General features: G+C 36.6%; 1 protein-coding gene across 2 annotated transcripts; it reads left to right on the plus strand.

Annotated features, from left to right (window-relative positions):
• Window positions 1–2,019: 2,019 nt before the first annotated feature.
• itgb2 (integrin, beta 2) lies at window positions 2,020–25,404 on the plus strand. 2 transcript variants are annotated; one of them, XM_017691615.2, is made up of 19 exons: window positions 2,020–2,155; window positions 5,321–5,413; window positions 7,220–7,416; window positions 10,040–10,103; window positions 15,098–15,155; window positions 15,577–15,668; window positions 16,935–17,127; window positions 18,450–18,620; window positions 18,710–18,951; window positions 19,134–19,292; window positions 19,507–19,602; window positions 19,996–20,085; window positions 20,265–20,396; window positions 21,208–21,398; window positions 21,501–21,733; window positions 21,819–22,038; window positions 23,385–23,590; window positions 24,555–24,721; window positions 24,900–25,404. In XM_017691615.2, exons 5-19 carry the CDS (start codon window positions 15,101–15,103, stop codon window positions 24,966–24,968), a joined length of 2,316 nt encoding a protein of 771 aa, XP_017547104.1. In that variant the 5' UTR covers window positions 2,020–2,155; window positions 5,321–5,413; window positions 7,220–7,416; window positions 10,040–10,103; window positions 15,098–15,100; the 3' UTR covers window positions 24,969–25,404. The 2 variants fall into 2 exon arrangements, with proteins under 2 accessions (XP_017547104.1, XP_017547103.1); XM_017691614.2 differs by lacking the exon at window positions 7,220–7,416.
• The last annotated feature ends 212 nt before the right edge of the window (window positions 25,405–25,616 follow it).

The raw sequence follows: 25,616 nt of genomic DNA on the forward strand, positions 1-25,616 counted from the left end.
GTCTCTGTGCTGATGGAGGCACCTTCCAGGATCAGACCTACACTAATGTGCCTCTCTAGTTCTTAAAATAGTTTAGCTTCGTACAATTGATCTTCTTATTAAGAAACTAGAAACGCATATGACACAATTCACCTATATTCCTGGGGCAAAGTTTAACCGCACTGTCTCACCATTTTGGTGGTTGTCTGATAAAAACTCTTAGTATTAATCAACATCTAAGAAAACATTTTAAAACAAAGAGCAAAGGTAATAATACTCGTGACAGCTCTGTGTTGCTCTACCGATTGAAGAAGCTGAGTACAGTATATAACTGTGGTCACCAAGCCTCTTCCTGGAGATCCACCTTCCTGCAGAGTTTAACACACTGCCCCCATTAGCTAACACTTATGCCTCTGACCTTAGCTGGATCAGGTGTGGCAGGTTGGGGTTGGAACTAAACTCTGTAGGAGGGCAGATCTCCAGGACCAGAGTTGGTGACCGCATAACATATTCACAGGTCATTCTGTCAGTCATGTGTTTTTTCTTCAGTGTAGGAACCACTGCTTCCCTGTACTTGCACATTCACATAGGATAAAGGATGCACTGTTGTTCCTACAAACCTCATAAAATCTGGTTCAAACGAATGTAAAATCCTGCATTTGTATACAAATGTTAAACTGGCCCTGCAAATACTGCAGGTCAGGCAGGCTGTCATACAAAAATCCACTGAATCTAGGATGCTACTCCATGTAGAAGTGAGCCCAGCCAAAGAAAACAGCGAGTCGTTGTCTGCTTCATTCTGCCATCTAGTGGCACCATTGAAGACGTGCAGGAGATTTCCAGTAGGTCTTTGCCTGTTCAAATTTAAGGATCATTCTACAGAATTTTTTTTGTCCCTAGCGTTTACAGACATATTACATTTGAAAACCAATTCAAGGTTACAATTTATTTATATTTTAAAATAAAACAATATGTTATTTTAACAACTACACAGCCATCGGTTTAGCAATACTGGTTTTCAAATCAGTTAGATTGAATTCTAAGCACCCCAAAAGTGCTTGTCCTCACAGCCATGTGCATAGGGTGAGGCCATATTTTGAGGTAAAGCATGTTTTTCTATTTTAACTGCCATCATCTATACATAACTATGAAATATATTCTTTAAATGACAAAGAAAACAAATGGCAAATAAATACTATAAATTATATAATGAAAGTCATTGTCCCCAGGAGTCATTTCACTGGTCTTACTGCATAACAAAAAAATTCTTATTTTAAAATAAAAATCACACTGATGACATCATTTGACATCATTTGACTTCCTTTCCCCTTTTTTCTGAAGGTCTATGTAGATAAGCATATGTTAAGTTCAGTATGTCTTTTCAGTAGTCAGAAATTGTCTCATTTAGCTCATGATTTCATGATTTCAAGCTTTTTTTTAGTTGAAGTCACTGGTATGACCTACTTTATGTATAGGTAACTGTGAAAGAATAGAATCCAAGTTGATTAAATTACATATTTTAGTGGCTGTTCAACTGACAACATGTGGTTTGATGCTCTGTATTAGCCATTTTGTAAAATGCATTTTTCCATTTAAAATATCACTGGTGGTACAGTCTCTGGTGTTACCTTTCTAACGTATACATATATACACACACACACACATATATATATATATATGTGTGTGTGTGTGTGTGTGTGTGTGTGTGTGTGTGTGTGTGTGTGTGTATGCATGCATGCATGTATGTATGTATGTATGTATGTATGCATGTATGTATGTATGTATGCATGTATGTATGTATGTATGCATGTATGTATGTATGTATGTATGTATGTATGTATGTATGCATGCACATCCAGCAGCATGTTATAGGATTATACTATGGAGAGGGCGAAAAAGAAATAAAGAAAGTGAAAGGTTTCACATTGACAGGAAAGGCGTTTGCTCTGATAGAGAGGAAACTCCTGCTTGTTTTCGAAGCTTGTTTTCCTTCTGTGTAAGACACATTGTTGGTCCTTGTGCCAGCAGTATAACACTTTTACTTTCGGTTTGAAACGGACTGAATCTTTACGCGCAGCACAACAGCAGGAATGGGAGTTACTGTTCTGAGTGCTTACAGTGTAGAAGATTCAGTTTGCTTCATTCAGCTCGCTGCCATCAGCATATTCAGCCTGTGGTAAGTGTTTCACACGAGGACGCTTTATAAAACGCCCAACATCCATGCACAACCGCGTTTTAGCGCTCGTTGTATTCTGGTGTAGATCTTCCAGCAGTTTCTTCCTTTGAGATAAAAGCTGAACGAGTGAAACTGAACTGCAAACTGTGGAAATTTTCAGTTATGCTCATTTTTTCGCTGTTGGCAGCTGGTTTAAGCCGCAGTTAATTCTTTATTTTTGTAGCGTCGACGTTAAAACAAACTCACAAGTAGCGATGGCCTTACCAACATTTACATAGATATACAGACCGAGACGTCGCGTTGGGTCCAGCCAGGCACGTCAACGGCGCCGCCATTTTAGGGCGGTCAACATCGCTGCGGGACTGCATTCAGTACCATTACAGAGCAGCATGTTAAGAAAGATAATGTCCAAAATTACACTATTTCAAGAATATTGCACCCATAAAGAGGGACAGGATTATACAACGGGGGGAACGCAGAGATCCACACTGGTGTTTGTGTAATTCGTATTGTTTGTGTGATGTTTGTGTGATTCACAAAACTCAATACGAAACTGTTCATATGTGCAATAATAATTGTGTGTGCAATAACTCAGAGGGACACTAACTTAATTTAAATAATTGTAACAGTTTTATACCTGATGTTTCATATTACTATCACAATCACCGCCACCTTACTATATTCATAAGTACTTAAATCTGGTGTACATACTGTAAATTTCTCTATATTGTCTTAAATTATTAGTAAAGTGTTTATTTTTACATAAATGGCTGCAACTGTAACAACTGCAATTTCCCCCTGGGATCAATAAAGGAATCTGAATCTGAATCTGAATATATGGCCGTGTGGTTGGTGATGCACAGAGAACCTGTTGTGATTTTAATGAGTTTTTTCCTCTGGTTTTATATTAAGCCTATTTCAATTAATAGTCCTTAGACTGCTTAATCCGTGTAGATATTTACACATAGTGAATTACAGGCAACACTGCATCTAGGTGTGTATATCTATGAAGAATTACTCTTAAGATACACTTCCATAAACAATTGTACACGCAAACCACTGGACAGGGAGGTCATCTCCTCTGACGGCAATACCTATACATAATCCACATTCCCTGACACTAACTAAAGCAAACAACATGTACACATAAATTAATCTAACAAATAATAACCATAAACAGCATAAACAAGTCCCCTTCTTGGAGGGCGTGCACATGAGCCTTTACTTAAGGTTATCTGCCTAGTCACACCTCCAGAGTCTCAGGCTCCAGTGCCAGTCAGCAGCAGAACGCTACTTTGTTGTTGTTATTAAAAAAAAAGTCATGTAATACTAAAAACATGGTTATGTTTTTCTTAAACAGATGTTTGATATTCCCCATGGATAAAAACCCTTGCAACATTTGCACTGCATCTGTGATTTGTGATAAAGAACTGCATCTTTTCAACATTGCTGTCAAGCTTAAATGTATTTAAAATGATTAATGGCAGTGTGCAATACATCATGACACTTAACAGCAATGGAAATCTCTGTTATGGTTTGACCACTGAAAAGAAGTCTTGTATTACCTTTTATAATTTGGAAACATTTCAGAGCATATCTCCTCAAAACAGCCCTAACCTGCTGTTGTAGCAGTGTTACAAACTTTCAGAAAGCATATGATTATGACCATGGTATGTAGGTTTGCTTGATATACTTTTTTCTTTGTTTTAAACATATTATTCTGCACAGAAAATGTAAACACGTTTTGTCCCTGCTGCTTTTGTGCTAGAATCAAACTTTGCACAGTTGTAGATCCTGGTTTCTGAACCAGCCGAACTTACAGTTTTCGTACAGTGTTTAAATACAGATTTTGCATAGCAACATCCTAGCAATGTTTTAGCAACCACTTGGAATAACATAGCAGCCACCTAGCAACATCCCAGAAATCAGCTAAAACTGTATAAATCACCTAGCAACACCTTGGATACCCTAGCAACACTTTAGCAACCAACTATCAATATCACAGTAGTGACCTGGCAATCACCTAACAACTGCAATGTAAATTCATTCCAACTACCTGGAACACCATAGCAACCAACTAGCACCCTAGCAACTACCTGTATTAACTATATTAACCCAGTGAAGATCAAAGTATCAAAAACAGTCAATAATTATCTACAGCCACTTTAACGTTTATGGTTTTTTAATCTGGTTTTGTCAAGCCACCTAAATGTTTGTTCACAAACTTTTCCCTTCTAGATTAATTAGGACCTTTAGAGCAAAGCCAAGATGCTTTTGATGTGTTTATCAGATATAGCATTTGGCTTGGGAATATAGGTTGGCTTTAATGTGTAAGCATATCTGACCATTAGTGTATTTTAGATGTAAAGTAAAGAGAGCGTGTGTGTATTTGAAAGAGAGAGAAAGAGATAGATAGATAGATAGATAGATAGATAGATAGATAGATAGATAGATAGATAGATAGATAGATAGATAGATAGATAGATAGATAGATAGATAGCTTGGAAATTACTTGGAATGCCATCTTTGTATACTTGTATACTTAGTAGTACTTTTTTGTCTCCTCCTGAGAAAAAGCATATATATCGGCCTGGCTGTAGGGGGCAGAAAAGAGAGGAGCAGAGCCTTGACCCACTATCTCAAATGAATGAAGCCTTTATTGTCACATAGTCACCAAAGTAACCAGGGAAATTTTGATCAACCCGTCCGAGCACATACAATATGACAAGGGGGGAGACAGGACAGGAAGACAGGAATAATGGAAAAATTACAGAGAAACAATACATTGGGTGAGGGAGGAGACAAACCCCCCACAGAACCCCCCTCCTTTTCCTAAGGAAACTCAGTCTGGGAACAGAGAGAAAAAAAACACCTCAGCATTAGCACACAGTTCCACACACACAGAGTCCATGACTTGCAACGGGGAGGGGGGGGGTGCGGACAAACCCGGGGGGGTCCAAGATCAGGTCCATTGTATGAGTATGTATGTGTTCATGAGAGTGCAAAACACCAAAACGAACCTTGGATGTAAACTAATCAAATGTTGATGATTGGTTATTAACTGTTTTCAGAAATGTATTAACATCTAACACACAAAAAGTTGGAGCTAAGTATCCTAAGCCTCTATTCTAGACACTCAAATCTGGTCCTGTTTTTTTCCCTCAGTAATTTACAGAAATATAATTATCTGGCTACTGCCACACCTGAGTAAAGGAAGAGAGCAAAAGCTGCAGTACCTGGCCCTTGAAGACTGTGAGTGTAAGTATCTCTGTTCCACACAAATGCCAAAACATATTTATGCACTGTTTATCCACAGAACATCCCATCAAATTCTGTTAGAAACACAGAAATCTCCCATAGTAATCACAAATAATTACAAGCAATCACTCTCCTGGAAAACCACTGTATGACAATTCTATTTCTCACATCCTCACAGAGCTCTTTGCCATGAGGTGCCATGTTGAATATCCAGTGCCAAGTATGAGCAAATTGTACCCAAAACACCAAATTTAACAGCCCTGCTCCCCATTCACACCTGGAACCTTGTAACATTAGTGAGTCACATGACACCAGGGAGGGACAACGACACAACCGGGCACAATTTGGACATGTTGACTGTGGGGTGTACTCACTTCTCTTGTCAGCTATTTAGACATTAATGGCTGTGTGTTGAGTTATTTTCAGACAGTAAATCTGTAGTGCTATACAAGCTCTACACTGACTACTTTAAATTATATCCAAGTTTCATTTCTATAGTGTTGTCCCATGATAAATATATAATAAAATATTTGCAGAAATGTGAGGGGTGTACTCACTTTTGTGAGATACTGTATATGTGAATAAGTCTTGATTCAATCCAGTTCTTGATTCATCTAAGACCACTGCTATTTTTCTTATATGGACCATTATACCAAAATATAACTGCAGTCCCACAGTGAAAAAAAGAGATTATTCCCAAAACAGTGTCTTTATTTACAAGGATAATGTCATGTTGTATTTGGGAGGTGTCTGTCCCAAATCCTAACCCCTAAATTTAAACTTTTAACATTTACCATGAGTTACATTTTTTTGTTTTAGTCTGTAGATGGAGCTCTGCTTGATGGAGGCCTCATGTCCACATTGTGAACAATTAGATTCCATTGTTCTGAAGTAAATGCATCTCATATATTTTCTGCAATTAAGTATTTTTGTGTTTTAATTAAATAATTATGATTCTGTTTGCAACTGTTGCAAAAGCTGTGTTTGCTAGTCATGTACAGTCTAGTGTGTTTGAGTTCTGCTAAAAATGAGCTAAAATTGTCACTACTGAAACATTCACTACTAAAACACTCCAAAATGTGTTCAGTTCAGTAGAATGGTCCATATATGTTGCTGCTTGTACCTGTTATCTATAAATATGATTGGCTTATAAATATTGGCTTCCATTGCTAAGCTAACAACCTACAACTGTATGTATCAGCCACACTAACTTACTAAAATTTAACAATTATACTCACTTCAAATTCTGTTCCAGTAGGTGCCTAAACAAGCTCTGGATAATCCAGAATCAGAAGTGTGAGCAGGTTTGACCATATTAGCCCCATTCAATCCATGGCTGCCATTTAAATTACACAATGATTCCAAAATACTGCTTTTGTTCTATAAAGCTCTAAAATTGTCCACCGCCATGCATACAGAATATGCGTGAAACCATTATTATGATCAGTCAAGTGTATATTTTTTATTCATACTTTAAATGAGAAAGAATTACAGAAAATCTGTTTGTTTAGTCATAGCTAAAGCTCTAGATAGCTCTTATCTTCACATAAAGATGCAGATCTGCGGGTTAATTTTATGGACATAAAATGAATTTGTTAATTGCACATTGTCTACTATGCTGATAGTGAAGTTAAAGGTTCTCTTTGTACCCCAGTATCCATCTATCTTCTAGTTCCCACTCAGAATTAAGCTGTTATAGCTAAGTCTGCTGGAGTCTCTGCTTACACCATAATTATCATCCACACCCTGTATTAAATATTGTGTGCTCCAAACACTGCTAACAATCTATTGTGTCTGTTTGTCAAGGTATATGTGTGATCTGACAACCTGATATGATCTGGATCCTGATTTTGTTGTTGCTGCTACGGTCCCTCCTGCCCTCTGGACCTGCCTGACCACATGGGAGTCATTTGCATGTGCCATTCCCTCTCTTGCTGTAATAAAAAGCCTCACATGGATGCTTCACAGACTCGAATTTAAAAATCTGCTCTCCTATCCACCATGTAATTAACTTGTATCAATTCATCACCTGTTTCTTAAACTTGCCTTCTGCTCATATTGGCTCTTATTCATCAAAGTTATATAAAAGAGTGCAGATTTGACCAGCTTTGATGACTTAAAAACTACTCTGCATCTTATTAATGAAAGTTTCATGTGGAAACAAGAAGAGATTTGAGTGCAAATGATGAATCGGCTTCAGGACATGAAATCAAGCACAAGCTCACCTGTACAGATACGCCAAAGACAAAACTGATCAATAAGAATACTGAAAAAATTGCTCGTTTCACAATCAGAATAGACTTTTCAGCTTTGATGAATAAGGGTCATTGAGTTTGTAATCTACCATATTATCATATCCAACTTTATGTATATGTCTGACATAATCAGTAATATAACAGACTTTTAATACTGGTCATTGGCTGATGTCACAAAGCTTCCCTCAGTATAACCAGAGTGCCTCTGTTTAATCATACTTACATTTCTTCAACTTATTATCACTATCCAAAGAAAACAGTGTATCTCCAGAGCAACATTACAGGAGAAGGCAAAATCATTCTGAACATTTTATGTAAGTTAATTTAAAGAGATTTTATCAAAAGTGATTTTGGAGCATTTCTGTTCATCCATTCATCATAACATTTTTACATAATGTAAAGGACAAGTGCCATGTTCAAAGTGCTGTGAGTAGAAAAATAAAAATGGAGACAAAAAGTGGAGATAGATGTTTGTCTTTGGATAGCGATGTTCTACTTCTCGTATTGTATCATAGCACCACTATCAGGCGTGGCTCATGGTTCCCCTTTTGAGTCTTAGTTCCTCTCAGTGTTTCTTCCTTGTGATCTTATGGAGTTTTTCATTAGACTACGCACTCTGCTTGCACATTAGGGTACAAATAAAATAGAATTTAATTAATGGGATTGATGTTTACTGTCACGCTTCCTCACAGAACAAAATTAGAGAAAACTGCAAGAGGTGCTGAATTATGGGCTCCAACTACCAATAACTGTTAGAACCCCCCTCCCAAAAAGCATTCCCATGAAGAAATGCGATACAAACTTTCATAAAAGCTATTCTTGGCAACACTCGAACCCTCCTCCATGACATAGATGCAACCATGCTTCAATATGTCAGAGGCGAGTGTCATATCCTGTCATAAGTTCTCAGGACAGATTATATCAAATAATCAAGTAGTGTCATGTTACCAATAGCACACACCATTATGGCATGTTAATGTCAGTGTTATGGAGCAGGATTCAACATGTCGGTGCTTCAGGGGTTAATAATATGCTTATTTAATTATCTTAAGAAATGTAACTGCAACACACATAAATCAGTAGAACCATGTTGATGAAGGTTCTCACTGATCTAGCTCACTGAATTGTCTAGTACATGAAAATTTTGTAATAAAGTGACTACACTTGTGGTCTGCTTATAGATTCCACATGACCTGGACATTGTAAAAAATTGCACCACAACTAGGAGAAAAAAAGATGTCAAAATGTCCACATTCTTATCTGATAGAAAACAAATATGAATGAAACTGTATGGGTTCCCCTCTGGATTTGTGTAGTTCATATAAAGAGGCTCATGTTGGAGGTATGTCCTGCAAGCTTCCCCCGAGTTCAAAATGGCCCCTCAGTTTCACTCTGTGGTTTCACTTCATTTAAATATTATGGTGACATAAATTAGTAAACTGTACTAGAATAATTATGTATTATTAGAGTGAAGTAGAGGGAACTAGAACTCTACTAGATTTCTACTGCATGGTGAGGGAAAAATCATCATTTTTGTCTTAAACTGTGTGAAATTTTGTCTGACCATTGTTCCTTCTTTATATTTGGGTTAACATTAACGTTTTCAAGATTAAGACAGGTGTTCCTTCTTTTACTCGCTTGCTATGACTAGCATGATTAGAGAACAGTGTTGAGTGTTGAATGCTCAGGAACATGCTGACACATTTGGACAAAAATGTTGTTGACTGTCATTATTAATATTATTATCATCATCACTAATAATAATAAACATTATTATTATTATTACAGTATAGTTTCACACAAAATAATACAAAAATTGCATACAAAATTGGGCATGACATTTTGACCGTTATTATTTGTTTATTACATAAAATGGATAAAATATGCTGCCTGATGTTTTACTTAGCTTTGGCTTAGGTTTGAGAAAGTTTGGGACTAAATTGTGTTTTTTAAAAACAAGGTACGCGCCTTTTTTTTGTATAACAAATAATAATTTTTTCAGATTCACTGCTATTTTCTCATTATCGACACTACGTCTAAAGAACAAACAAATAAAATGCATTGTAAAAAAATGTCTAGATTTGCACTGCCACCTCTGGTCCTTATTCTATCTACTGTGTTGAAGTTTCACACCAGACACAGTGTCTTCATTTTCTTCTCAGCATTATATAGCGACTGGATATCAAAATTGGTGGAATTCCCCTTTAATCTGTTTTGTTAGTTTGAAGGCGGTATGAAGTTTTTTTCTCTTTCACTTCTGTGTGACCCTGCACTCCCCTTTATATCAGAGAACACGTTTTCCTCCACTGCTTTTCTGTCAGATGGGCTGTACTTTACCATCTTTGATGTTTGCAACTGTTTTCTGTGGCAGGAAGTTGACTGCTTCACATCAACGCCCATGACAGAACTTACTAGGGTGCTGAAATTCAAGATCTGTAAGTAAATAGATTTTGATGTATTTCATACTTCATTTCTATGTATTTTGTATAAGTGCAAATTTTGTTGCTGATATTTGCATTTGAGTTAAGATTGCAGTTTATTTTTACAAATTTGATCAGACGTTTTTGTATCTATAGACAGTATCGTAGCTCATGGGTTCATTTTGTCATTTGTTATCATGTCAGTGGTATTTGTTTTAACAATTTTTTTTTTTATCAATGAGACCACAAGAGGCTTTGAAATGCTGGTTGTTTGCTTACTTAAAAACATTTTAGACATTTGGATTTAACCCACACTCAGATCTGTGTAACAAAGCACTTTGTTACTCAGTGAACTCTCAGCATAATCAGCATAATATTTAAATGTGCGTATTCAGTCATTTTTCCACTTTAAACTGGTCTTAAAGAGTCAAGTAAGACTCTCATGCTTGTGGTGGATTGTTGATCAGATCTGCGTAAGAGGAAGGAAGTCTAAACTTGACTCTCTGTGGAAGAAAACTGAACACTTGGACTAATTTCACTATGAAGCAATACAGGCCTTATGCGCAGGCAAGCCGACCTTTTATGGCAGTCTCACCTCCGTTTCTCACATTCTGAGCACTGCGGCACTGAACTGAAGTTCACCATCACTATTTCTTCACACATTTTGCATGGTTCAAACCTAACCTAGCCTTAAAGGGGATTTCCATCACTTGTAGTGGCATCATTTACACTGCATGTCTCATTGTCATGCTACATTTTTACAGCCATTTATTTTAAAGCCACAATTTAAATCTCTTTAATGTGAATCACATCTTTTTTCGGGAAGCCTCTAACTTCCTTTGCTCAACACAGCATGTTGCAAAACACCCTCTGATGACATGATTACAAAAGTGCATTTTTATAAACCTATTTGCTTCTTTATAACATTAACAGGACAGCCTAATTTAACCACAGAGATACAAAACAATGTTTAAAGGGAATTCCACTTTTTTTTTACATTTTTCTGGACAACTAAATCATTAAAATGTAAAGTCAATTAAAATGTAAAGTACAATTACATTTAAAAGATTTGGTTCTGAAAGTGAAAACAAACACAGGGCAACTCCCAGCCACTAAAACACTTCAGCCCTGGTATGTTCACATCAGGTTCAGTGGAGACAGAGAGAGAACGTTACCAGTACAGCCACGGAACAACACTTTATCCAAAAGGTCATCTTCATTTACTTTTAATGAACAAAAGAAAACAGCGTTATTGTCAGCAGCTAAATCTGCCTCCCCAAACCCGCAGACATCACTTTTCACCACTCAACTTAAGCCTGAAGGAGCAGCAGAGCAACTGTCTTAGCTATTTTCTTCGTATTTTGTTGTTTTAGAATAAAATGGTGTCTGTTTATTCATCTTCAAAAATACATATATGTCTCTATATACGTCTCTCTCGCTCTCTGCTCCCTGTGTTTGTATTAGTGTTTAACTGTGTGCGGTGAGGCTGTTTATCTGTTTAACTGTCCAGTAGAGTAAAAACAAATGTCTGATTCTGTATGAGCTAATAAGTACAATTACCATACAAATGTATCACAGTAGAGGAAAAACTAAACTGGATAAACTGCTGCTATTGTTAATGATTTCAGTAGTAGAAGTGTACTATACATGTATTAGGTAATTTACGTAGTTTGAAGGAAGTAATGTTTACTGTCTCTAGAGAGAACATTCACAGATTCACAGAGCCCATGGGTAGCAGGGCTGTCACTGAAAATGACATTATTAATTGAGTAATCTGCCTGTTAAAACTCACAGTTAAGTAAGTAAGAAAATAGTCTTAATTAAACAGACTTACTCTTCGCAGAGCCTTTCAGGGATATCAAAATGTTTTATTGGAAACATAAACTAGGAAGTCTTGCTTAATGATCTTATGAAATGCAGAAGGTTTACTGTAAACATTGTTCCTTACACAGTTCACAGAAAAGTGCACTGTGATCAATCTTTTTCTGATGCAATATCTTGTATTGCTTATGTTGTATTTTTACAGATCATTATGCAAAAATACAAATACAATAAACATAACTTGTTTACTCAAGTGCTTCATCCACTAAACTACAAATTCACTCTTATTTGCGTACTTTCCTTTATTAATACTTTGACCTGTACTCAAGTAAATTGTCACTACAGTAACAGTACTCTTACTTAAGTAAGGATTTTGAGTATTTTTTCCACCTCTGTAAAATATTTATTATTAACAACTGATGATGAGTTTTACAAGCTATTTATGTCAAGACCTTGTGTGCTTCCGCTACACAGTGAATGCAGTTAAAGCCACAATGTATGTTAGGGCTTACATGAGCTAACGTCAAGCTAATACTGATTAACCTCATTAAACACAGACACAGCTGTTACGCACTTTTGCAACCGCAACAAATGATAGTGTAGCTGATGGTAATGACAGAACAATGCTGACTCCTCCATTGGCCAAGCAAGGACATGATTGTAGTGATGTGTATAATTTGTCCAGAGATGTGTGTATTTAAGCAGTATTTTGGGTCATTTTTGATGTCTGGATATGTCTTCATATGTATAATTAGGAGTCACAGATAATTCTTTGATTTGGTACGGATCAACATCTCTGATCAACTTTTTCCTAGTATTTTGATTCGGAAGCCTCTGACAGCTCATAAACATTACACTGACAATGTCAACAACATGGCTACAGGATACTTTTTCCAGGTCTGCTGAGGTTCCTCAGTTTGGCCATTTTTTAAAGGCAACCCTGGCCATCTTGCATATCCCATACATATCCCATTATCCACTTTGTGATTACTGATGCGATTAGGGCAAAAGTAGCAGAAAACACCAGCATGGACACAGTGGAGGAGAGAGACTTGTTTGTGTGCAAATAGAATACTTTTTATGTTGGTTCTAAAAAGTTCAGTATGCTAGTCTTCTTAAAAGACAATTTTCTTCATTAAAGTTCTAAAGCCTTATACTAACAGGTATAAGACAGCGAGCTGTTGGATCTTGGCAATGGTGTGACATATCACTGCCTTAAGAGTGTGTTGCAGGCACCTTCCTCACAATGTTGCCTTATAAGACAGCTCAGGCAGCAAGACATCAAGACAGCTACTTTCAGTTTTGGACACAGCCAATAGTTTCTGAAATTGAGATAAGATGTAATTGCTAAATTAAGACCTGTAATACAAATTTGTGAATATTTTATCTTAGCCTAACCCAATCTTAGCTTAAGACTAAAAATAAGAAGTTTCTATTGTTAAAAATAGGAAAAATTTCATCAATTCCAAGTACAGTAAGACTATTGAAAGTCATTAAGTGACAAGGACACAGTGCTAGAGATGCAAAGCACCAGCATGTAGTACCTGAGTAGTATTTCTTTGTTTTGTTTCTGCCACCACCATCACTACTGATTTAACATAACAAAACACTGATTAACCAAACCAGGCACACCACCTACAAATAATACTTGGCTTCCTTGAGGAGAGGTTTGGGAATGATTAAGCAAACACATTGACATACATAAAAACACTACTATTCACGTTATCTCCTCCCTTTCCCTGTGTATTCGGTATTCTGTATTTTTCCTCTCCTGTCTCCCCACCGTTTGTCATATTGTATGTACTAGGACGGGTTAATGGCCATTTCACTGGTACTTGTGACTAGTGACAATAAAGGTTTCTTCATCATCATCATCATCAACATCATTATCATCATCATTATCATCGTATCGTATCTACATTCGTATTTATAGCAGAAGCTTCTTACTTCCTGTCTGCACATGTTGGGCAAAGTTCTGCAGTTTCCTAACAATGGTTGCCTCATGCATTGTACTGCTGCTGCTGAACAATACTGTTTACATCTATTACTTGCACAGAACAATATTTTTACTGTTTACATCTGTTTACATGTTACTTGATGCACTTTATGAACAGCTGCTCTACATATTTGCACATACGCACATGCAACTTTAATTTTATTTCAACTTTGCATATACTGTACATTTTTTACTTTTACTTTTTACTACTGTTTTTAGAGTTATTCTTATATTTTCTTTTTTTATTCTCTTAAGATTATATTTGGTGAATGGAGGAACAGCAAAGTAAGAATTTCATTGTACAGTGCAACTGCCTGTTCTGCTGTGCACATGACAATAAAACTCTTGAATCTTTGACACTGTCAGGATTGCCCATCTGGTTACAGCTGCATCTTTCGATCAACTCTTGTGCAGAATTAGTTGGAAAGACCAGTCTTGGACAAATTGCCAGTGATATGAAATTTTCCCCATTTGTAGATGACAATGTATTTCTGAGCAGTGGACTGACTGACTAAAAGTTGCTTGAAAATTTATCAAGCTCTTTAGATCTTAACATAATGTAGCCACACCTTAATTGCTAAGACCACACCAGACAGTTTCTGATGTTTCTATAAAGCAGTGGCCTCCCATGTACCCTCTTAAAGCATTCTAATCAGTTGCACCTGCTTTGATGCTCAGGATCCTCATTTGATTCAAGGAAATTACATATCTATGTAAATGGTGTGCTGGTGCTGTATGTAATTTTGTTCAATCATTATCAACGTTTTACAGTCTTGTTGTATTTGTAATCAAATATCCATATAAGCACTTTTCTTTGGGTGTTTGTACTCTTTCACAGCAACTGTGACAAGTAAAAGAAATCAAAGCCACAGTAATGAAACCTAAATGACAATTGTATGTTTTGGTTTGTGTGCAATTTTGAAAATATGCATGTTAGTCACACACATTGTTAAACAAAAAGTGTGAAAGCTTAATAATGTGATATTTTGCCCTATTTTCAAGAAATTTCAAGAATTACTGTTCTTTGTCCCAAAGAGATCTTTTTTTTACACAATTCTATGTAGGCTGTGCCTTGTATGGGAACTGGAAGCTTTGTATTAATTTGAATGAACAAACATTACCTTAGCAAAGTGTTGCAGTTCATTAGATCAACAGCCATTACTTATAAAGAGTATGATCTGTTTTTCATTAGGGAATGCATCGGGCAGTGAGTTTACAGATACTTCTCCTGCTGTTATGTGGAGGACATGGTAAGATTTTAATGGACAGAATCAGGTCACTGAATATGAAGTAGAATTTGTTTGCAAAATATCTTTATATTCTGTAAGTTATATTGTATACTGTATACTAATACATCATCACTGTCTGAAGAAAAACACATTTCCAAAATAGTGACTTTACTGGAGATGACAACAACATTGTTTACTTTCAATGTAAACTAACATAAGGGCATTTTATTCCAAGCAAATCTGCAGCATTTCTATTGGTCCAATCATTGTAAAGTTTTCACAGAACATGAAGAGAAGTAAATACTGAAAAAATGGAGATACGTGGTTTTCTTTGGACAGCGACAATATGTGAATACTTATGATTTAAGATCTTGAAAACAGAGCGTTTTATATGATTGAGTTTGATTTCACTTTCTATGTCTAACATCTGTTCTTGCTCCAGTCCACTCTGAGGATGAATGTATTAAAGCATCAGTAGCTACTTGTGATGCCTGCATCAAATCTGGGCCAGGCTGCGTCTGGTGCCAAGACTTGGTAAGTACTGCTCTGCTGAGTTTTAAAGTTGTAGATGTTTAGGCTAAGGCAAGTCAGGTTTACTTAAATAGCACATTGCATTGCAATGGATGGATGGATGGATGGATGGATAGATAGATACTTCATTGATCCCGAAGGAAATTCAGCAGCCAGTAGCAGACACACAATACAGGACAGTAATAGTAATAAGGGTGTAGACTTATAACAAGAATAAATATACCGGATCCTATCTACAGGCATATACACAAATAGAAAAAATACAACAATCTGTAATACTACTGTAGCACGGCATGTGCTACCCCAGGCTCATGGAGAATGCTGGAGGCAGGATTCACGGTGGCAGCAGCCATTTCTTTATTTCCACACAACATAAACACAACCTACCTAGGTTGGCCACTTTTAAGTGACTCAAGCTGACTAGACTTTTCAGTCTCTTCCTAGAGCTTCTCAGCTCTATCAGTTTCTTTCTGCTGTTGCTTGTCCCGCACATGCCACAACTATCTGAGATGAGAGATGCAGTGCAATAATGTCTGTACAAGAAGTTACAGGTAACAGCATATAATGACCACTGAATAAATAAATATGTGCAGATACTGGTACCAAATAAAGTGTCTAGTGTCCAGATGTGGAAGATGCACAATGACGTATGCAGAAAGTGCAATATGTGCACCATGCTGTCTATACGTGCATAAGGATAAAGAAACACAAGAGAAGCATGAGATGCAAGACCCATGATGATTTGTGATTAACATGATATTTAACATCAGATTCAGATTCAGTACCCTCTCTTCACCCTTCTCTTCTGGCCCCCCCTGGGAAGAGTTGAAGAGCCTGATGGCTCTGAGGACAAAAGATCTCCTGAATCTGTCTGTTGAGCAGCTCTGTGACTACAACTGCTACTAAACATGCTCCTCATGTCCATGATGATGGTGTGCAGTGGGTGGCCATCATCCTCCATAATGGAGAGCAGTTTGAGCAATGTCCTTCCCTCAGCCACCATGATCACAGAGTCCAGTTCCAAATCGACCACTGACCCCACTCACCTGACCAGCTTGTCCAGTCGTCATCTCTTTTCTGAATGAAATGTGCTATGTAGGTAAACCTGACTTGCCTTGGCTCGACTTAAACTATATTTGCATCTACCTACCAATTCATGCATTCAGTCTCATATATGCTGTACACGTTAAAGACATCAACATACATGCTGAAGACATCAAAATGATCAAGCTAGTGATCACTAAGCTAAGGAACGTTTTTCTCCCACAGAATTTCACCAAGCGTGGGGAGCTGGAAGCTGTACGATGTGACACCAAGAGTGAGATTCTCAAAAGAGGCTGCCCAGTCAGCATGATAATCGACCCAGACAGCACCCTGCACAAAATTAGAGACAAACCACTGTCTGTAGGCAAAACACCTGTCCAGATACAGCCACAAGAGATCAGACTTGAGCTAAGACCAGGTATGCTAGCTTAAAATAAAAGAATTTTAAAGGGTATAATGCAGGGCTAAAATCCATGGATTTCATTTATTGTACTGTAACTCACCAGAAATAAATGTTACATTTCTCTGTAACATTGATGTAGGAAGATCTAGTCCCTATTTCTACATTTTATACATGTATCGGCATCAGAGGACAATATAATAACTCCAATATAGGTGCATCCCGAATTTACATATATCCACTTATTCCACCTACAGCGTAAGCTGTACCAACTTATGGGCAGCAATTTCTACAGAAGTTTGTTTACAGTACAGAAATCTGTTTGTTTACAGTACTCATACTGTATTGTACAATTAACAGTTCTTTACTGTGTTTCTAAATGCAGTTTCTTGTTGTATTTGTGCTGTTTTCCCTGCACTCTTGTGTTTAAAATGTACAGCTTGTATGTCCTCTAATATGAACCCAGTGTCAGAGGACATGTAATGCAACACTTATAGAGATGAGCAAACCTGGCAAATCTATCTGGTTAATGCATACAGTTACATGGTTGAGAGAATGACTGTAATACAACAGTGTGTTTGTCAATCACATCATAAACTGGACATCACTTTATAGCAGTTACTGCACTTATACCGGTCATTAAGACTACAAAGATGGCAGTAACAATACACGATACTGTGCGAAAGTCTTAGGCACCCAAGAAACGTTTTTCAAAATCTATTTATTTGTGTAGTATGTTTATTTGCTGAGAAAAGTGTTAATATTTCAATAAACAAAATGTATTACCTCTCCTCAAGGAAGCCCAGTATTATATGTAGTTAAAAAGCAACTCCTGGTTTGACCAATCAGTGCTTCATTAAATTGTGCTCATGATGTAATTGATGATATTAACATGTGTCTGTGGTGGCTGTGGAAGGTGTCAAGGAAAATATGGACCCAGAAAATTCTTGTTACTTTTTATTGTTTTTATGCTTATTTGAATTATGAATATGACTTTATTCTAATGTATATTGTGATAAACTCACTGCTGAGCTAAATTGTTAAAACATTTGCTTAGATGCCTAAAACACACAGTACTATCTATTCATTATAAGATTACAGGTTAATTCAGTTAAGTTAACTGAAGAACAAAACACCAACATGAGTGGAATACCAAAACATGTGAAATACACAAAAAATCAACTGTAGATGATTATATAAAAGCAAATAAACAAACACTGTAACAAAAATCAATTTGCTATTTGGTATGATTAATAAACCCCATATGGACACCGATGTCCAGCTGAGTTTTATTTATAAAAAGTATTAAAGAGTAAATGCTTCAAATCTTGTTTTCTCAGGTCAACCCTACACTTTTGACTTCACTTTTAAAAGGGCTGACGGTTACCCTGTTGATCTGTACTACCTGATGGATCTGTCCTACTCAATGAACGATGATTTGAAGAATGTGAAAAACCTGGGAATAGGACTACTTAACAGTCTGAAACGCATCACTGGATATGCAAGAATAGGTGAGGACATGTGACAAAGACATTCAAATGAAAAGCATGTGTTATAACCCAGTGGTGACAGGATGCTCTAATCCGATTCATTCATGCAGGCTTTGGGTCATTTGTCGATAAGACCCTTCTTCCTTTCACGGACACAAACGAAGAGAAGCTCCAAAAGCCCTGTCCGCGAGAAGAAACTGAGTGTGAGCCAGCATTTGGTTATAAGCATGTGCTCAGTCTGACAGATGATGGAAAAAATTTTGAAGAAATGGTCTCTCAGCAGCGCATATCTGGCAACCTGGACACACCAGAGGGAAGTCTGGATGCCATCATGCAAGCCGTCACTTGTGTGGTGAGTCTTTATGCATAATAATGCGCCTGGAAGCTAACTGAAAGATGCCAGTTATGTTCATGTAGCATATTTTATTCATATCCAAATGTGAAATATGAGCCATTTTAATGTAGTTTTTGAATGTAGCATATAAAAAGCTCATCGTATTCACAGTGATGTGTATCTTTTACAAAAATGTGCAGAATAAGATTGGCTGGGGGAATAGCACACGTTTGCTGGTGCTGGCCACTGACGCCGGCTTTCACATGGCAGGGGATGGAAAGCTTGCTGGCATTCTAGAACCCAACCAAGAGGCCTGTCAGCTGGACGACAAAAATATGTACATAAAGAGCAACCTATGGGTATGTGTCATTACTTAGTAGAAGATAAAGATGGAATAATTACTGTAATAAATCGATTACAGTGGTTTTGTACAGTGGTTTTGTACGTTTCACAATGTTTAATAATATTTAATAATGTAATCACAATCTTGAATGTGTCTTGAATCATGTATTGATGGATGATTCTAAAAAAAAAAGATGCTGTGTCTAATATCAGTTGAAATTTCTCTGTCAGGACTATCCATCTGTTGGTCAGATAGCCAGAAAGCTGGAGGAACAGAACATTCAGCCAATTTTTGCGGTCACTGAGACAGTGGCAGACGTTTACAGGGTGAGTAGAATTGTTATTGTGCGTTTTCTGTGTTTGCTGGTGTGTGATGCAGTTCTAGTCCTCAAACAAAATACAGATAGTCATGGGCAGTCATGAAATACAATAAATTGAAATGCACAGGAACTCAATGGTTTGGCAGGAAAAAAAGATCTTTGAGGTTTCTAATGAGTACTATGAGTACTTTCTAATGAATTTCCTAATAATACTAATCGATCTTTAAAATACTTCAGTAATTGTCCATTGTTACTATACTTATACGTATTATTGTGGAAAAACATCTGTTGTTGCTGAAGATACTGATGTCAGATCAGTATGAGCTCAGTCATCAGTGTTCTCAGCAGCGACAGATGTAACTGTCAAACAAGCCTCAAATAACAATGTTTCCTTTTCTAGGAGCTGAGCAAACTCATTCCAAAATCAGAGGTTGGAGTGCTGAGTAATGATTCAAGTAATGTTGTAAACCTAATTGTGGAGGCGTACAATGTGAGTGTTATGACATTTTTACACAAATACATCAAATAAGAAACTTATTCGTATTGTGTAGTGGCATGCATCTGTAATATTAATTTATGTGGTAGTAACATCAGTAACATTTCCTCGAGTGAGCACTATGCACAAAATGATATATTGAGTTTATCCAACAGTAATTTGTTTTTTTACAGAAACTGTCCTCCAATATTATTGTGACCCATGATAACCTGCCAGAAGATATAGCTGTGACATACAAGGACTGTGGAGGACAGAAGGAGCATAGTGATAAGGGAACCTGCAATAATGTCAACATTGGAAAAGAGGTAGGCACTTTACTTCAAGTGTAAGCTATTAATTACTAGATATTATTATAGACTTATTGATACTCCTATTATAGAACAGTTTTCCAGCCTTCTTGTTTTTAAATACTTTTTTGGTTGGCAGGAGGGATGGTTGAAGGGCTGGTTAAAGACTGAATAAACAACTCTAGCTTTAATAGTTCATTTGTGAAAGGGTTCCTAAAAGAAAAAAAAAATAATAATTTTTTATTACAAAGTGATCTTGAGTTTCTTCAAAGACACAGGAAAATGTCTATTTATTATTATTAGTGTTACCATGCTAAGCAATTCATACAACAATTCAAAATGTAATGATAGCGAGATAGAGTTTAAAAAAAAAAAACTCACTCATTACACTATATTCACCCAAAATCTGTATGGAAATTCGTATGGTCATAGGGAAATGTTTGAACACCCCCAGTCAAATTACATTGTTATTACAATTAATTGTTTATTTGCTGAATTTCACATGTAATTTGACCACAGGTATGTAGACTTTTGCATTTGAATGTGTTAGCCACAAATTAGCATCAGTGAAACTACTGCTAAAAACTAACACCATAAAAATGTATGTGGCATTATTAAAAGGTGCACTGTCTGACAAAAATATTGCATGTCCAAAATGGTGACATTTTAGAAGAAACATTCTTAACTATAAACGATTTAAAAATCTTTTTTTTGGTCCATTCCTCATGAAATCTTAATACAGCATAAAAAATAAGAAAATTACCTCAAAAAATGAAAAGCATGAATTTATTTTATGAGTTTATTGCTATGACTATGATTTGTTCTTCAGGTGACTTTCTCAGTGACAGTGAAAGCACTGAAATGCATAGATGAAAAGACCTTCAACATTGGACCTTTGGGCTTCAATGAAAAACTAACTGTTCGTGTCAAAACACGATGTGAGTGTGAGTGCGACAATGAGCTAAACGACAAACATAAGCACTGTAATAAACAGGGCAGTGTCGTCTGCGGCACCTGCAGGTACAGCATGATCACCACCTGTTGCTCATTTGATGTTTTACCCTTCCAATAAACAATATAAATGAACAACACAGTTCATCTGTGATCATTTTTTACTCATAGCTGCAATTCAGGCTTCCTGGGACAGAGGTGTGAGTGCAGTTTGGGCCAAAAAGACGAGGCGGCACTGAAAGCACAGTGCCGTAAAGACAACAGCACTGAGTGTGAAGGCCGTGGAGACTGTGAGTGTGGGGTGTGCAAATGTCACCTGACCGAGGCAGGAAACTCCTACTACGGCCCTCATTGTGAATGTGATGATGAACACTGTGAGAAGTACCAGAACAAGCTGTGTGGAGGTAAAACAAATACATACACATACACAAAATGGTACAGACAGAGTTTCATAGATATGCTTATGCTGGTTTCATGAACTCCTCTCAGGTAACGGCGACTGCAAGTGTGGTGAATGCAAGTGCAAAGATGGCTTTGAGGGAGCAGCTTGTCATTGCAAGAAATCCAAGGATGGTTGCATAACCACAAGTGGAAGTGAGTGCCATGGGCGTGGCAAATGTATGTGCAATCAGTGTATTTGCGAGAGAGGGTACAAGGGACCCAAATGCGGGTCCTGTCCTTCTTGCTCCCTGCCATGCCAAAAGTTTGGGTAAGTGAAACACTGAATGAATTAATTTATTTGATAACTAAAGGGCACACAACATGTACTTTATTTTACTTTTTGAAGGTCACCTTATGACTTTATTCCTTATACAGACAGGTTTTGTTACTATGCCATGAAGATATATTAATTAACTTTCATATATATATTAATTAACTTTTACCTTTTAACTTCAGCATGAATGAACAGGACTAAACTGATGTAGGCTGATATACATATTTAAAACATTGATTTTCATAACATCACAAAACAAATTGAAGACAGGCTGTTTTTAGTTATTTTATTTTTTTGTTAACATATGGACTATGAACTGGGGATTAAGCAGTACATCTGATACCTAAGCAATCTCATAGACCCATACTTTATTCACAATGGAACGTAGAACACATATCAAATGTTGAAAATGAGACATTTTACCATTTCCTGAACTATGAATCTACATCTTTCTTTGTGAACACAATTTGAGCATTCAATCCACAAATGTAAACTGTATCATTAAATTTGCATCATGTAAAGAAGAAGCTATATGTCAACACAATCCAGAAACACTGCAATCTTCAAATCTTCACCGCAAATTTGAAATTCTTTTTGGAAACCATGTATGCCGTGTCCAGCGGGCGTTTTTAGAACAACATATACTCCCATCCAGAAAGTGTCTCTTTCAGGGAAGGTCTTGCAAATTTCAGCAAGACAAAGCTAAACCACAACATACTACATCCATCACAACAGCACATCTTTGCAAAAGAAGAGTCTGGATGCTGAACTGGCCTGCCTGCAGTGTGGACCTTTCACCAATAGAATACATTTGGCGCATCATGAAATGAAAAATTGTTTTCCTCACTTCCCAGACATTTACAGACTGTTGTTAGAAGTAGAGGTGATGCTACACAATTGTGGCCTTGTCCCAGCTTTTTTGACATGCGTTGCTGCCATCAAGTTCTAAATGAAATAATATTTTTCATAAAATGGTAAAATGTCTCCCTTTCAACATCTGATGTGTTATATGTTCTATTGTGAATAAAATATATTTCTACAAGATTTGAAAATCATTGCATTCTGTTTTTATTTATATCCATTTACATTTTACACAGCGTCCCTCAGTTTTATCTGCTTAAACATTTACTTTTCGCTTTTTATATAGCTGAGTAAGTTTAAATGTATATACTCTTTGACTTCCACTCAAGGATATGATTAGCTCTGTACTTTCACTTTTAATTTACTATTTTAACACAATACTGATAGTTTTGCTTTAGCACAGTTTCTCTGTAAATTTTCAACCCCTGAGTTTTGCCATCATTATATGCTGATATTCACATCCGTATGCTGCACATCAGGAGTTGTATTGAATGCTTGGGCTTCGGGTCAGGACCGTTTCAGAAGAACTGCACAGGTTCCTGCGTTAATATCTCCCATACAATAGAAGAGAAACTGCCAAAAAGTGACTGTCGTGTCAAAGACCACGAGGGCTGCTGGATGTCCTTTACAATGACTGAACAAGATGGATTTGACAAATATAATGTCAAAATCCTCAAGACCAGAGGTAAGAGTGAGAAAGATATAGACTATATATACATACATACATACACACATGGAAAGATGAGCACTGATGCCCACTCCAAATTGATAGCTTTATCAACTTTCATACAGTTTACACAAGCACCACTTACCATTTTGCAATGCAACTTTTACAGTTCAAATTCAGTGTTTTCCTGGCAATATATAAACATAACTTACTGTGCAAAAGTCAGAAACCCTTCATTTATTTAATTTCCTTCCAATATGGGCATTAACTACAAGTTATTTACATTTCGTCATCAGGAAAAAAGCATAAAACATATATTTACGTGATATTAACACAGAAACCTCCACAATTAATACAACTTCATTTTTCAATATTTAGTGTGTCCACTTTTTGCCTTCATTAGAGCTTCTGTTCTTTTTGGGAGTCTTTCAAAGAAATCTGCAGCCAGTTCAGACTCAGAAGTTGATTATATTTTCTGCTCCCATGGCCCAAATAATCCTAACAGAATGAGTGATGTGAAGTTCTAGACTCTGGACTTTCTCAGTAAGGGTTTCTTGACAGCTACAGATCCTTTCAGACTCATACACAACAATAAGTCTTTATTTATTAATCTGTCTTTTCAAAGTGAAAGCATGGACAGAAACACTTTTTTCAGATTGAAAGAGTAGAGCTTGATTTTCTTGGTGATCTATTAGGTCTTGTTATTGGTACCATTTTCTCTTAAATATTATCTTTTAACAATATTTTAAAACTTTTTTTTAACTTATTTTCCTTCGACAGTCTTCTTCCTTCTGCAAGTGGATTATCTTATATCTAATCACCTTAGAAACATCTTCAGAAAAATGAATAACCCACACTTACTGGACATTTTACCTGGAAATTAAATAAAGGGTGTTCTTTGACTTTTGCACATCTATGCTGCTGTGAAGGTACATGTGCTGAGAATTGGCATTTCATAATCTATATGCATCTCATGTATTAGAATGTCCTGAGGGGCCGAATGTAGCAGCCATCGTCGGTGGATCTTTGGCTGGTGTGGCACTGATTGGACTCCTGATCCTTCTCCTCATTAAGGCTCTCATTTATGTAAAAGACCTGAAAGAGTGGAAGAGGTTCGAAAAGGAGCAGCAGCGCCGCAAATGGGCAGATGTATGTATTTATTTTGGATATAATAATCCTTCATTATACATTTAAAACTAACAGATTTCTAAAAATATAACAATATCACACTGAACTGCACATGTGCTATAGAAATACTGATTGCAATGAATAGTGTTAACCTTAAATCAGGTATTATGCTTCATGTTGAGTTCTGTTCTCTTTACAGGGTGAAAATCCACTGTTCCAAAAAGCAACAACTACTGTTGCAAATCCAACATTTACTGGAGACTCATAAGGCAGCAGAGAAAACTGTTTCACATCAAGCTTACTGTAAATGAATGGAGTTTGTGTGCTGTAACAGATTCCCAATACAATCCAGCCAGTCCACATGTTTGTACCATCCTCTCAGCTGACTAATCAGTGCTCTACTTGAACACCTGAGCCAGCTAATTAGCATTGTGTAGCTCACAACTGCCTTGAGGACTGGATTCAGAAACATTGCTCTGGGGATTCACAAGTATTTTTTAATTATATTTTACTAACATCTTGTTATATTTTCTATTTTTTTTTAACATTTAAAAACATTTAACTACTAAAATGTCACTCTGCAATGAACCTATATTGCACATAGCATTATTGTTGAGCATATTGTTTGTGTGGTCATGTGTGTTTGATATTACTGCAAATATGATTATATACAATATAAATAAAACATTTCCCATATAACACTTCCTTGACGTTGCAGATGTTTTTTTAACCTCTTAAATGTAACCACTGTCATTATAAATGTAAATATCAGCTTATAGCTGTTACTGAATAATTATTAGTAGTTAGTGGATAATAAGTTGCACAATGAATAATAAATAATAACCTTGGAGCTAATGGGGTTACTTCTGTCATTAGTTTGTTCAAAACCTGACAGTTGTCTATATAGATCATTCTA

This window comes from Pygocentrus nattereri, chromosome 6, assembly GCF_015220715.1.
Source record: "Pygocentrus nattereri isolate fPygNat1 chromosome 6, fPygNat1.pri, whole genome shotgun sequence".
NCBI classification, from domain to species: Eukaryota; Metazoa; Chordata; class Actinopteri; order Characiformes; family Serrasalmidae; genus Pygocentrus; species Pygocentrus nattereri.